The following is a 15,116-nucleotide window of genomic DNA, read 5'->3' on the forward strand; positions in this document are numbered from 1 at the left end:
CCAGAATAGCCATGCTCCAATTTGCTCCACAAAACCTCTTCTGCTGCAAACTCCGTGAAAGGCCTGCTTGGCCTTCAGTCCAGAGACAGTATTTTCAAGGCTGGTTTAAGAGGACAGGACACAAGCTCTGGTTTTCTAAGTTTAACCCAGTGACCAGCACGAAGGAGACAGGGGGGCACAACACCAAACCACGAACATCCTCTCTACAGAGTTAGCTATGCTCGGGAGACAAAGGAAGTGGCTAACACCACTGTTCTCTCAGTTTACAGCTCTGGACAAGTTCATCTTGAACAACTGCAGCCTTGTCAAAAATATCTGTTACAAAACTAGTTATTAAATACAGTAGTCAGATGTGTGCAAGGTATGCAATGCTTCAGATTCTCCAGCACAGGCATTCGGGGTTAAGGGAAGGAGGTGGTGAAACAAAACAAGTTACACTACAGTTGAAAGATTAAATGTAAAAACATACCTTCTGTAGACTAGTTGGGTTCAGCTGTGCTTTGTCAATTATTTTTACGGCCACCTAAAGGAAGAGTTCATTATCAGTATTTTCCATGTGAACAAATCAGCGTTATTACAGGACGGTCAAATCCAGTAACAGAAATGGAAAACATGAAAATTACACAAAACCCACTCAAGTTTCTTCAGCAAATTATGTACTTATATTTAAACTAAAAACATTTGGAATTAACAGTTAAGGTGTACTTTACTTCTACTGCAAGAAACTAATCAGAAGAGTGGAAAAAACCCTAGTATTTCAAGCATATTAAGACAAGAAGCTCACTTAGTCTTTTGCTTGACATTAAGACCATCACACTTATGACAGTGGAAGCTCCAACACCAGACAGTGCCCCGGTAGAGAGCAGTGTGCCTACAGATAATATTTACACAGTATAATTACACAACAGATTATACAGTACTGGCTGGGCATTGGCAGTTTGTGAAGATGCTTCTAAAAGCAGAGATTTCAGAACAGAGTGAGTGAAAGTAATTCCACAAAGATTTTGCAAGAACTAAGTTCACCTTTGGAAATTCACTGATTATTTGTGTCAATCTGCTACCTGATGATATGAAATGAAGTATCACTTCTGCATTAACAAAAACCCATTGACTATAGTACAACAATTTGGGCAAGTTCATTCTTTTATTTGTTCTAATCTTTTTAGTAAATACTGCACAGAAACATAAAAGAACGAAATAAAAATTTCACAAAAGAATCAAAAGAAAAAGTCAATAGTATGGTAACTAGTCAGAACCTGAAGATCTGAGGCAACGAACAGGCAACAGAGATGAGCGTCAGTGCAATGCAATTTGGATACAGGATGAGTTAGAACAGGAAACGGTAATCTTTCTAGAATTACATGCCAATTGGTATTTTTCCTTTCTAAATTAGAGAGTCAACATACCAGAAGAAACTCCACAGAAGCCAAGGAGATGGTGCCTCTCAAAGAGGCAAGATGCTGCAACTCAGCTGATTATAATACCTCACAGGTGCAAAGCAAGGGCTTTCAATTCCCCTTGAATTTTTGGCTCAAACAACAGATCTTGCTCCTTCCCATGCCACAGCTCCCAGTTTCCCTGCATCGCTTTGTGCTATCTTTTTCACCTTGTTAACTTGGGATTGGCAACATATGGAATAATGAATATCTTACATCAAAGCAAATTTATATCCCTACATTCAAGTGCAAAAACACATGGGATGGATCATCATGATGGAGAGGGTAAGAGGGGAACAGTGTTCAACACTTGGGTGCATCACAAAATTATATGAAGGATAAGGTGTTTTCTGAAACTGAGATTCAAGATTTATTTTGAGCCCTTCTAGATACAAGATACAAGGAGATGTCACACCAAGAAGCCATCTAAGAATACTTTTGCTTTGAGGAGTATTTTCTTCTAAGGTATGCTACTGAAATTAAAGATCACTATTTCCTGAGGCAAAATTCCATCGCAAAACCTTGAGAAATCACTTCAAAAATACAAACAAGACATGAACACATTAAGCAATAGGTATTTTTGTATTACCAGCTGTGTACGAAACCAAGAAAGATTTTTATCTCTACCTTTGCATCTGTTGAACTATTGTCATGAAGGTAACAAAGTTATTCAATTCCTGAGATCTCTTATACATTCATACTGGATATAGAGGAATCGCTGCCTTTGTCAACAGCAGATAATATTATTTGAAGGTCACCTGGTGTCCCAAGACAACCCATGCCACAGAAGATGGCTGTTTGCCTGGGAAGCGCATTCCACTCAGAAAAAGTTGCATTTGTGTTCTGAGCTGTACCATTCTGGTCAATCTTAGAAAGACATAAACTTGTTTCAACCCACAAAGTCTTAAGGTATTGAGTTTCTGCAAAACACAGCTCACCTCTCACACTGTGCATTGGTGCCAGATGATGAGAAAGGTCTCTGACACTGGCAAACCCCTGGAGAGACAGGGAAGGTACACACCTGAGTTTTCTGAAAGGCAGACTCACAGGCCTGTTCGGTGCACTAATTATAGCCTTAAAGGCAGGATGAATTTAGAGAATTCCTATCCATATGAACACTGGGAGTACAATGTGTTAACACTGACTTTGAGAGCTTGAACCCATCATCAGAACAGGGAGCTACTTCAGGTGCCTTGATAAGGTCTCCAAATCACAGGCAAAGGGAGCCTGCCCTCAAGAATAGTTTTGATAAGCCTGAGAAAGAAAATTCTCTGTTTTACTAAGCACAGTTAATAAAGCATCAAATTGCCTTCCAAACCAGAAACTTTGCTCTCTCTACACAAAGCGAATCTGGAATGGTTTCAAGTATTGTGTTCTATGGCCAATGCTGGAGGAATGCAAGTCCACCTACACCATTACACCGCTGCATCAGCCATGATATTCTGTGTGAGATCATTAGTAGAATTAAAATTAACTTTGCTTTCACCATTCACAATAACATGACTTAAAACATTCCTCCTACATGACTTGAATGAGGGAGTTAAAGCAGTAAGAAGTTGAAACACTGAGCAAATTGGCCAAACTGCTACCATTCAGAATGTCTTCTCCCTCTCAAATTTCACTTTTCCCAAGGAAAGAACAGAAAGAATATGACAGTGGATTCCTTGGAGTCAGACTTGGATGCTGAAAGAATCCTGTCTCACTAGGAGACTTCAACTTCTTGGCTATTAACTGAACACATGCCTTTAATGAACAGAAGGATCCATTTTTTTTGGCTATGATTCCAACCACCTCAGAAACAGCAAAAGGTAGTTTTATCTTTTAGATTAATTTTGGCAAGTATGGGAAACTTGTCAGAGGAAATAACCCTTGATAAATTACAATCGAAAATACATGGCTTAAAAGTCAAAGAATTAACAAAAGCAAATTTACAATGGAGATTCTTGGTTTCAAAAAGGCAGGCAGACTACAAATAATACTCTCCAGACAGAGGATCTCTAAGGAGTGTGTTTCCAAAGAGCACCTCTAGAGCAGCGAAGGTAACCCAACCTCCATACCCCTGCAGTGAGCAGAAGGCCACATGCTCCTTGGCAGGACAATTCAACCCCCTCAACTTAGGCTGATGTTCTCATCGCTCCTTGAAAGGGCTAGATAAACCCTTCTCCCTTTCTGTAATTTGAGGCTGAGCTCTCATCATCCATCCTGCAGACACGCTAAAGATGGAAATGAAAGAGAGTCCTGGAGCTTAGACCAGTTGGAAACGTGAAAGCTGTATTTCAAGCAACAGGAAAACTCATAGGGAAGGACTCCAGATGTAAGGAGATGAGCAACTACCCTAAAAGAATGCCTGAACAAACATACCCTCCTCCCAAGAAGCGAGAGGAAAAGTGCTGATCTACTGCATGATTTAGAAGTTAATCAGCGCAGAGATATAAAGAAGGAATTGCCATGAAGTGAAACCGAACCGGACACTTAAAAGGACATTAAGAATAGCCACATATATAACAAGGAGAAGATAAGTAGGGTTCAAACACAGCAAGGATACAGTAGAGATGAAACTCATTGAAGCGTGACTCCCAAAACTAAGCATTTTATTTTAGGTTTTGGTACATAAGATGGAAAAAAGAATGGGAACAAAGACAGGACAGCCAGCAGGAATTAGTGTGTAACATAGGAAATAACAAATTCAGGAAGATGAGTGCTGTCTGGCTGAGGCCAGACTGAGAACGGTATCCCAGAATTATTAAGAGTGGTAGGTTTTAAAAAAAAAAAAAAAAAGAAAAGAAAAAAAAACGTTCTTGAGCACAGATTTCTAACACCTATCAAGAATAAAATGGCAGCACAGGTTTGGAAATTATCAGACTTAACTTTTTGTTTTCTAGGAGAGCCCTTTACCACAAAATTCTTGAGCTCGAAACTTGCAGGGGAAAAAATAGGGAAACAGACAGAAGGGTTAAATGCAACATATTTTCCTACAGTTAATTGTGCCCGATGGAAACATGTAAGATATGGCTATCTGGACTCTTGCAAATCCTCATCAAGGAGGATGCATGGAAGTTATTGAACTAGATAAGCTGAAATGTGAACAGAGCTTTTTTAATTTAAAAAAATGGCTAAAGAGATATCAGAAGTTTTACAAGGACAAGACTTGGGACCAGTCTTGTTTAATATCTGTATCAGTGGCTTTGGCATGGGAAGTCAAACCATAATGATTAAGTCTGTTGAAGGAGTTAAGAGGCACCATCAAATACAATGGAAAACTGATATGAACAACCTTGGAGATGAGTTAGCAAAGAAAGTGAGATTCAACAAAATACAAAGTGCTGCTGCTGACCACAACCAAAAAACGTCAATGTCACAGCCATGAAAGAGGTTAGCACAATCTAAAGATTGATCAGATAAATACTTCTGTAAGGGCAAGGGTAAATTAATGACACTGGGGAAATTGTTACCCAGAATATTGTGAAGAATTCTGGTCACACACATCTAAAACATGCAATTATTATCAATGCCATACAGATCACCTAGCAAGAAGAGAAACTTTTACTCATCTCTCCTACAAGGAAAAAAGAAAAGTTTAAGATACCTTCAAGATACTCCTATAAAACTAGTTTAATTGTTCCCTTCAAAGGAAGGCCACTCATTCTAGGCCACCAGGACCAATGGCCATGTCCCAGAATGTATTTATCCTCTGAATTGATTCAATGACATCTATCCATGAGAGTTAAAGAAACTTAAAACTTAAATCTTTCCAAATTGGGACAAAGATTTTACACTGTTGCTTTATTTGTTGAAATTTCAAACAAAAATAATAAACCAGAGGTCACAGTTATATGCAAGTAAAAGAAAACGTAATTCAGTTTTTTGCACAGCAATGTGTGACACATGATACCTGTCTCCAAATCCTATGCCTATAATAACAGCAAAGAAATACTAACCAAGTACTTGCATTTCCTGTGTAAAGTATCAGTAAAAAGAGGAGGGAACCTAACTGGAAAGCAGTTAACCAAAAATTTTGTCTACAAATATGCACTAACTTTAACACCTGAAGACAACAGTTGATCACCAGAACTGTCAGAAAAAAAAAAAATAAAAAATCCCTCCCAATAACTCTTGCAAAATGATGTCCCCTCTGTTCCTCCTAGTGCTACTGAACTCCATATTAGCTCAGAAAAAAATAAATTCCCTTAAAGCGCTGCAGTCAGCCACATAGCTTTCTAAAAGTCTTTGCCGGTATCAGCAAATATTTACTTAATTAGACAGGTTTGGCAAGAAAACGTCAATAAGGTGTTTCTCCCTTTCAGTACCTAGAGTTACTATTAATAAAACAGCACCAAGAAACACATTCTTGTAAGAAGCAAACAGAACTATAGCTCACCAACAGAGCCATCATTAAGTGCAAGTGATTAACTACATTGTAATGGCATGCAGAAACTAATTATGGACCTGAGTTAGACACTATGAAGAGATACAAGAGAAAGCTTGTCTACACCACACAACGCTGAGCAACCAACACACAAACCAGCTCTGAACAAACTGGAGTGTCTTCCCAAGGCTGCCCAACACTGCAAACACTGTGGGAACTCCTGGGAGATACAATGCTTTGGCAAGAAAATACTGCATTTGGGCTACTCGGACCCCAATCAAGAAGATATATTAGTTCTCATTCTTGACTTCCCCTCCAATACATCACTGCGCCGTGCAGTACAGAGACACCAAGAGGCAGTCTTTCCAGCAAGCTTATTTAATTGCTATATATTGAGCCCTTTTTTGTGAATGGAGGATTTAGCAGAGAATTCTAGTAGCAAACTGGAACCCAACTCAGTTGGACAGGGACTTGTCAAAAACATAAATTTAAGAGACCATTTTCAAGATAAATTGTTTTGCAATCATTACTAAAAAAGAAAAAATACAGTTTTCCATTTCTATTTTTTTCTACATCAGTGGCAGTCTCTCTAGTAAAATGTGCTAAATGTTCACAGACTTAGATGATGCTATTCTAAGAGAATCTTCACACCTACTGCAATTCACTACTGTTTATACCCATACCACTTTACCTCTCTGCCAGTTAGGATGTGCCTTGCCAGTTTTACTTTTGCAAAATTCCCCTTTCCAATCGTTTTAAGGAGCCTGTAATTTCCAATATTCTGCTGCTCATCTGCGCAGGAAGCTATAGAGCTCCTGCAGCGAGCTCCAGAGCGCCCAGTTCGAGAGGAAACTTCCTGCCGTCCATCTGCATGGGATGCGTGCTGCAATAAAAACATACACAGATAAGGCTGAGAAATAAAGACAACACACACCAATGATGAGAGGTATACAACAATCAAAAACATTAGCGACTCCTTTGAAGAAACCTTCAAAGAATGCAACTCGAACTTCAGATTCACGTTGAACTTTGCCCTGAAGGGGACAATAAAGAGGCTCCCAGTTCATAACACAATATCCATTTCACCCCCTGGTAAGGACCAAGTGGAACGTCACCTGAACTGCAGCAACAGTTGAGCATTTTTAACTAACCTACGTGAACTAATGAATCAGTTACAGAACGTGGAGGTATTTCATACTATTTCCTGTTAGCATTACTATGCCTAGCTAGAGCAGGAAAGCTTTAGAAAGGAGACATGAACAAAGCTTTTCTAAAAGCACACACAGTAAAATGTTCACCCTTACTGGACAGTTTAACACTACTGATAGAGTACTAAAAGGTTTTTGGGGTTTTTTTTTGGTTTTTTTTTTTGTTTTTTTTTTTTCATACTAGACTCACGTTCCTACAAAACCTTATAGCCAGGAAGGCCTGGAAAAGGGAAGAAATCTTACCTAATGTATAGAAACCTCAGATATCAATAGGCTGAGCACCAGTTAGAGACACCTGAGATATTGTCTGCAATCTGTTAAGTTCCTTTCACTCAGTTTCCCTGAACATCTATTAATTGTGAAAATGAATGGGTATATATCATACCTATAATAGTCTTTATTCGTTAGATCACATGGTTAAGAAAACAGTAAAGTCTTCTTCATTTCCTGATAGCCTGTTTATGAAAGAAACTAAGGGACTGCTCATGTCTCTCAGTTCTGAACACACGGTTGCAGTCTACATACCAACTTCACTAATTAAAGCAGTAGTTAGAAATGCTCAGTAGTCTGCAAGTGTGGAGCAAATGCCTGGCTACACAGAAGATGACACGTTAAATTCAGTCATCCCAGAAATCCCAGATCTTGCTCTTCTACTACTACTCCTCTTGCTGAAACCCAGCGGGGGCAACCGAAAATCTGGCGTACAGCAACACTCAGTCTGAAAATCACTGCAGCATAAGGATGTGAGATCATAACTCAAGAGCTAACAACCCTGGTACAGGCACAAATGAACAAATCCATACTTGCACAACAATAGGCAAATTTCACACTCTGTTTAATAACCTGACATAACCTTGTGACCATATACTCTGGCATCTTAAGTTCCTTGGTTTGTTAATTTGAGTGCAACAGCTGTGATTCAATTATTTTTAAAAACACATTCATTTCATTTAAGAAATACTATTGATACTAGTCTATGCAAATCTCGGAAAATTGTTTCAATAGTTACTATTTAAAGCCCACACACACACACTGCGGTGCATATGACGTTTTAGTATCAATTTGGCTTTAGTTTCTCCTTACTGCCCGACTACTGGTTTATCACTGGATTTGTACTTCCCATATAGGTACTTAATTACTATGATCACATTATTCCTTCACTTCAGAAGTTTTGTATCTATCTATCTATCTCCCTAAATAGGCTGCTGTGAGAACAATTAAAGACAAGAAAACATTTTTCATAGTTCTTTTCAGAACCCTCTCCTATTTTTCCAACATCTCTTTGTGGGGCTCACGCTAGAACTGGACATACCGTATCAACAGCAGGTGCAGGAGGACTAAACACTGAGATCGCATCTTCTGTTCAACTCTCCACTGATTTTACATGGACAGAACTAGCCCTTCTTGGGAGAAGGCCGTCTGTATCTGACCATTCAACCCCGACCCTAACTCTCCTTTAAAATTATTGCCTCCCATTCCCTTACCACACATGACGACTTTCATTCCTGGTTCCTTAAAGACATGATCTTACATTTGGCTTAAGTGAAACGCAGTTTCCTTACATGCAGGTTATTACATGTTCTTGATGATTGGCCCATCCTGGCCTATTTAATATTCAAGCAATCTTTATCCTAGTTTTCAGGAGCGGTAGTATACTCTTCTTCCAAACCACTAATAAATGACATAGGAACAAGAAGAACGCCCATAATAACATCCAGTAAAAATTCAATGCTTGATAACAATTCCTTGTTCTCACTAATCTCTCAAGACCTATGACAACTAGATAACAATTTATCAATCAATAATTCTCAAGGAGAGGGAGGACAAGATGAGTCCCCCAGCTGAAGGAACTACTAAAGCCAGTGAAATCCTGTATCAGCAATTTCACTATTTTGCATGCCCTTAATGCCAGGCTGGTGCTGGTTGTTCAGGCCATCTTATTTACCCCTGTATACACTGGCACAGCAATGCCAATCCTCTGTACTTCCCTGAACTTCGACTTCCAACAAACCCTGCAGCGCACAATGCAGAGAACTTCTCTGTCAGCTCCTTTGGTACCTTCAAGTGTCAAGTTATTCAGACCAGCTAGAAAAAAGCAGCAACTGCTGATGCTAAAAGTTAACATCCTCCTACATTGCTACCCCCAGCAATCAGGAACCAGGATGTTCTGTACAGGGCCACAAGAATATTTCTTGGATATATCAGAAGGCTCACTTTTACTTCAAGTACAGCATCCCAGGAATACAGCTGTACTACTTCACATTGCACTACACCGGGTTGATAACCTACCTCAGAAAAAGAAGTCTATCAGAACTATTTAGACTATAGCCCTTTCGTGCCTGGGCACACGTGGCACAGGAACATAAACTGGCTTCAGCCTACCTGCGAGCAGGGCTTATTAGCTCAGGATCCCCAGCAGACACATTCAACAAGTAGGTTGCCTTTGAACCACACAGATGAGACTGAAAACAGAGTATCTGCATCTGTGCTGTTCTGTGCCTGAACTAATAAACTACGTTAGACCTGAGGCAGCTTACGAGGCAGCTGAGACGTGGGCGTCAGGTACCATGTATTCCCAAACCAGAGAACCTGTGCACAGGCTATTCAGAACTGATCTTACTCATATCCTACTATATATAAATAATGTTAGGTAAAAGAAAGATTATACTATTCCACATAGTAAACCACCACAGCAAATTTATCTTGAGAGCTTCACTGTCCTCTGTTGAGGAATGGCTTCTTATGCCCTATCATTTTTTTCATGCTTTCTAGCTTTACGCTTAAAGGGAGGAATTAACAGCTGTGAACTTATTTGGACCAGTGCTGATAAATTTAACACGATCTCCTTGTACGGAGGTTTGCATTTCCACCCTAACCCAGATTATTTCTTTTCAAGAAAATGACCTATTTCAGATGTGGTTTCTGAATATCAAGCTGTGTGTTCCTAAGCATTTTAGTTATCTTCAATTGACTTGCTCGTAGCTGTGTTTTGCTCTGTAAAAATCTGTCCATTTGCAAGTACATCTCATTTGGACTTTATTTCACTTCACGTAAGTAAATCTATCAGCAAGTCCTTCCTCTGTCAAATACAAGATTATTGTATCAAACAGAACACAAACTTTCTAAAAAACTACAGAAAACAGCTTCCCAGTTTCAACATGGATTTTCTTTTGCTTATGGAGATGAAGAAAGAAGGAGGCTTGGTAGCATAAAATACTAAAAGGCATAAAATCAAAATAGAGTAAAAGTGTTTCTCCCATCCAAATAATTTTTAAGAAGCCATGATAGATAGATGAGAAGCTAAACGGTGTAGGCAAAAAGCAAAAATATAGATGGTGCAGGAAAAGTTCAAGTCAGGCATTGGCTTGTATAGCATTTGTCTGTACTCAGCTTCTTCACAGGGCAGCTTCCTCAACAGCTATCTTGATGCAACAAAACCATCATCACAGATTAACAGCTCCAGTCTCAGCCTGGAGAAATAGCAATAGCATCCTCTGCTCTACATTGAGATGCAGGTCATTTGTCTTTTCCCAAGCAGACCCTCAACTCCGCAGATTTTGCTTCCCTCACCCCCTAACCCCCAAAGATTCTGTTCGGTTTCAGGCTTCTTTCCTAGGTCTGCATTTATATGGCTTCAGTAAGAAAGAGGGTTTGTCTTAAAAACACAAAATTTAAAACAAGCATGTATTTATTTGTAGTAATTTTCCATTCATTGAGGTAGGTGAGCTGTATGTATCTCCTGGAAGCACGTTCTGTGTAAGGGTAACACTTGTTCATGACACTCACCATGGCTGAGGGATTCCCAAAATACCTGTTTTCACGCAAAGGAAGACCATTATACTGCAGATCGGGAACTAAAGCAAGGAGACTGTATATTTTGCGTGGCTTCAGGCTAGCCAGAGTCACCATCTCTCTTAAAAGAAACGTCTCCTGAAATCCACTCATGACAAGACAGCACTTTCTTCCGTATCTTGGCATGCATCAGGTTCCATTTCAAAATCTTTTAAATACTTTAAAGAGGGTTGTTTGCTCATTTGTTTTTCCACATAGAAGGAGGGTGCTCTAAAAAACTATCCATTTTCAAGCCAACAAGACAACCTCTCTCATTTAAAAAAAAAAAAAAAAAGCAGCATTCTCCTCCTCCGCCTCCCCCCAGCCCCACCCTGGTATTACTCAACCCCACAGGAAATGGAGTAGAACATCTCCATTTGTGAGAGACCTTACTGAGAGGGAGGGACTGAGCCTAAGACCAACTATATTTGGAACACGATGCAAAACCCACCTTTTCGCAAAAGCCTTCCCCCAATGATGAGCCGACATCCTTTCATAGCCAGATAATGATTAGCATGAAGAGAAAGAAAAAGAAAAGAAAAGAAAGTAAAAAGCAAATGAAGTATGAAGGTGCCAATAACGGAAATCTTTTTGGCAGATGTTAACTTTTATCCAGTATCTGTATGATTAGAGATATCTCAACATTCAGAGCATTAGAAACACACAGGGCAGAGCATGACTAGTATCAAAGTTCTTAGACTGCTTAAGAAGGTGCCAACAGCTGAGAAAAATCTGGAAGAGACAGGATCTGATATCCATTTGAAGAGCTGAAAAACATTAAGAAATTAGAATGCCCAAGACCTGCAAAAATCCATGTTTATTTACAGTAAGTAGGAAGCTTTCTTTCTAAAACAGGGAAGACAAACGGTATTAACATATTTTTAAAAAAATATTTATTTTATACAATAGCGAAAACTACCTTCTCATCAGCCAAATTAATTAATAAAACGTAATCTTACAAAAGTCTCTAGGAATGTTTATTACCTTAGCTGTTACCTTCACCTTTGTATGAAATACTATGAAGTTATATTATAGAATTTCTTGGAAAGCTGACAGACCAGTAAGAATCATGATAGCCTCATTTGATTCTGCATTTTTAATTATAATAAGAAAAAATTGTACTTAAAGCCTACCCATAAAATGTTAATAAACTAAACATTCCAGGAAATGATGAACATTTGAGACACTGAATTGCTTCCTTACCCTAACTTGGGCACACAACATATAAATACATGGTCATTTCTGGCTGTGCACTCCCCACCAGCACTCTTATTTACAGAAAAACTTATCAGGAAACAGTTTTTTAAAACACAGAAATATTTTAAATGAAACAAGCGAAGACATATTTCACCGCAGCCCTTCCTAACAATGTGTTGTATCTTATTTCCTATTCATCATTAACATCTTTAAGAACATACAGACTGCTGAGTACTTCTCAGCGTAAGAGAAAAAAGGTTAGCCCTAAGGATATTCACAGAGGTAGCATCTTATTGCGCGGATATACCCGTGAAACAGCACAGCAGGGCATCCTGCGACTGCTGACGAAGGAATTCTACTGGAAAGTCAAAACACAGACTTACATTTCTGGCAAGCACCAAGAGGTGTCACAGCAAACAGTCAACCACAATTGTCTATATACCAGTTACTGCTCTGGGAATCCCTAACTCATGATATATTATAAAATAGTACGTTATTTTCCTATATTATAAAATAGGAAGACATCAGATGAAGACATCCCGTACTTGTCCTGATTTTACTTGCCTCCTACCACTGACCAGGGCACAAATCAGGACATAGAGCAAGGTGGGTTTTGTCAGACCCAGTATGCCCGTGCCGATGTTTCAGCACATATAATTAAAATGTGGTTTTTAGACTACCTTGCTACATAATCACTCTTAAGGGTGAACAGTCATGGCTTCCATCTCATAAGATTTTAAACGCTGTCCTACAAAGAAAAATAGTATCCAATGTGGCACTGAAGTTATCAATCCATGAAGGCAGATTTGTTCACTGATGTGTGGTACAGCCCTACCGTTATGGATGCTGTGATCGAGTGGAACAACTGAGAGGGTCAGAACTCAGCAAGGGAGACAAACAGACCTTCTAGAAACACACTATAGCTGATAAAAGAGAAAACACTAATTTGGATGCTTCCATTGTCAAAAGGCGAAGAACTCACCACGCAATTCTCAGCCTACCATAGTACTCATTTTTATTTAACTGGTACGACACTTCAGGAAAATGAGTGGCTAGTTTAATTAGGTCATATTTGTCAAACAACCAGTTTAAAGGGAGATCCTGAAGAGTAAATACAGGCTTTAGCGCACACAGGCTATACCTCTTGACATACATTCCTAATGCTCCCTAACCTCAGCAAGGAGGGTGAAATAAAGATAAAAACAGGATTAACAGTCAGCATGCTCATAATTCTGGCCACAGACCAGCGGTGGGAAGAGCTAGTGACAACTGCACCACTGCCCTGAAGATCAGAACAGGAGAGCACCAATAGCAAAGCACTAACATCCTTCAGCGAAGGAAGGATGCTCCCCTTTGTGGGCATACAGGGTCTGGCTCAGGAGTCCTTTCCATGTATATAACCACCACAGCCTCTGCCCACTTATTTGACATCATTTGGTTCATACTCTACACAGCATATGAAAGAGAGTGAATCTGTAATTCCACGATTAGCACTGAACAACACAACAGTGAAGAAATACTGCTTGTATAATCAAAAAGATAAGTCTGGTGCCTGTTAGAAAAAGTTTTTAAAAGCTCTTTTGTTGCTTCACATTATCAAGATCTGACATTCATCATATCTTTCCAGCCAGTTTCTTTACTGCTGATTAAAATGGATATTTATTGACATCAGCCTGGGGAATAATAGCTGAAGAGCCAACCATATTCTATTCTTCATCAACAATACTGCCAACTAAGTTGTTTCCAGAATCATCGCTGTCAGTAATTACATGCTAAACAAAAAAAAACCCTCACAGTTGGTTTTCAAAGACCACATTGAGCTTGCAGATAGAAAACTTTGTTTAGGCTTTAACCCTGCAGGAACAAATTTTATTTGAAAGTTAATTTTTGTTTATATGTATATATACACACACGGAGCTCAACAAGTTGCTGCTTTACAGGCCAAGAATTCTTCTTGAGCCAAGGGTTTCATCCAGGAGACTGACTGGAGTGTTAGCACAGGTGTACTCAGTACCTTTCAGGTTTGTGTTTTAAGAGCAGTGAGCATCTATTCATCATACATTCTAAAGATTTTCAGTGGCAAACGATCTCCACACTAAGCAGAGCCAACCTTGATATGCCATGAGCCTAAAAAAAAAAGTGACCTCCACTTTTGATCTGGCTGACATCCATAAGGCAGCATTACTTGCCTGAGAAGAGGAGGAAGTTGCAGACACATGCTACTTATATATCATCTGAAATGGAGATCTGGAGAGACAAATGCCTCCACTCTCAGAATTCCTTTGACTTGAGTCACCTGAGACATGTAGTCAACAGGAACTGTCCGCTTACATCAACGCGAGCATGTCTTTTGACTAGAATTAAAATGGAGAATCAACCAGGTAAGAAAACCTAGGAAGAAGTCTATGAAGTTTAGTGTATTAAACCCCATATTTCCTCTTGATTATTTTCTTTCAATAATTTCTGTAGTTGTGTTCTTTTTTTCAGACTGCTATTTCTAAGGCCACAATTTAAGTCACGTTCAGTGGTGCTCATAAAATAGATGAACTACGTCTGACTTTTTAACAACTTCTGGAGTAAGGTCCTGTAGCTTAATTTTTCTGAGTTACTGAAATAACATAAAAAAAGGAAAAAAAGAAGTTGGCTTCCAGGAGCAGACCACTACAATTTGTGAAAGGTACACCACTGCAGTTATACATCTCTCTTTGTAGTTGTGGCATAACTCAAGTTGCCTTAGCCCTAGGGTGCTATGACTGGCTTAAATCAAACCAAACCCAAAATAGTAAGAAGCATTTCTATCCTTTCCCACCTGAACTGGATATTCCCATCCCCTCCTCTGTGGCAGTATTTGCAGAAACGCAGAACAGGGATAAACCCACTTTTCTTAAGGATTCATTTGAGTCAGGTCAGAGCGCTGAGCAGACTCGTCGTACAGCCCCGCAGTAATTAGTGCCGGCACAAACCACAGGTGGGGAGAGGCAGCCAAGGCTGACGCCCCCAGCAGCCTCCTATCAGTTGGAGCTGACAGTGAAACCGAAATGATTAAACGACACGGCACAGGCTGTTTGGCAGAGCTGA

General features: G+C 39.4%; 1 protein-coding gene across 22 annotated transcripts in view; it reads right to left on the minus strand.

Moving 5' to 3' along the window:
- The window catches only part of MARK3 (microtubule affinity regulating kinase 3), a 63,482-nt gene that overhangs the window by 43,332 nt on the left and 5,034 nt on the right, over positions 1–15,116 (minus strand). For 13 of the 22 annotated variants that reach the window (XM_074583904.1, XM_074583902.1, XM_074583900.1 and 10 more), the window contains exons 2-4: positions 11,293–11,331; positions 6,494–6,685; positions 470–523 (exon numbers count right to left, since the gene is read on the minus strand). The exons of 2 other annotated variants lie outside the window; for them this stretch is intronic. In XM_074583904.1, the coding sequence (XP_074440005.1) occupies positions 470–523; positions 6,494–6,685; positions 11,293–11,331 (285 nt within the window). The remainder of the gene's footprint in view (positions 1–469; positions 524–6,493; positions 6,686–11,292; positions 11,332–15,116) is intronic. 7 more of the 22 variants (XM_074583901.1, XM_074583896.1, XM_074583899.1 and 4 more) reach the window with 1 other exon arrangement.

The sequence above is a fragment of the Larus michahellis genome, chromosome 4, assembly GCF_964199755.1.
Source record: "Larus michahellis chromosome 4, bLarMic1.1, whole genome shotgun sequence".
Lineage (NCBI taxonomy): Eukaryota > Metazoa > Chordata > Aves > Charadriiformes > Laridae > Larus > Larus michahellis.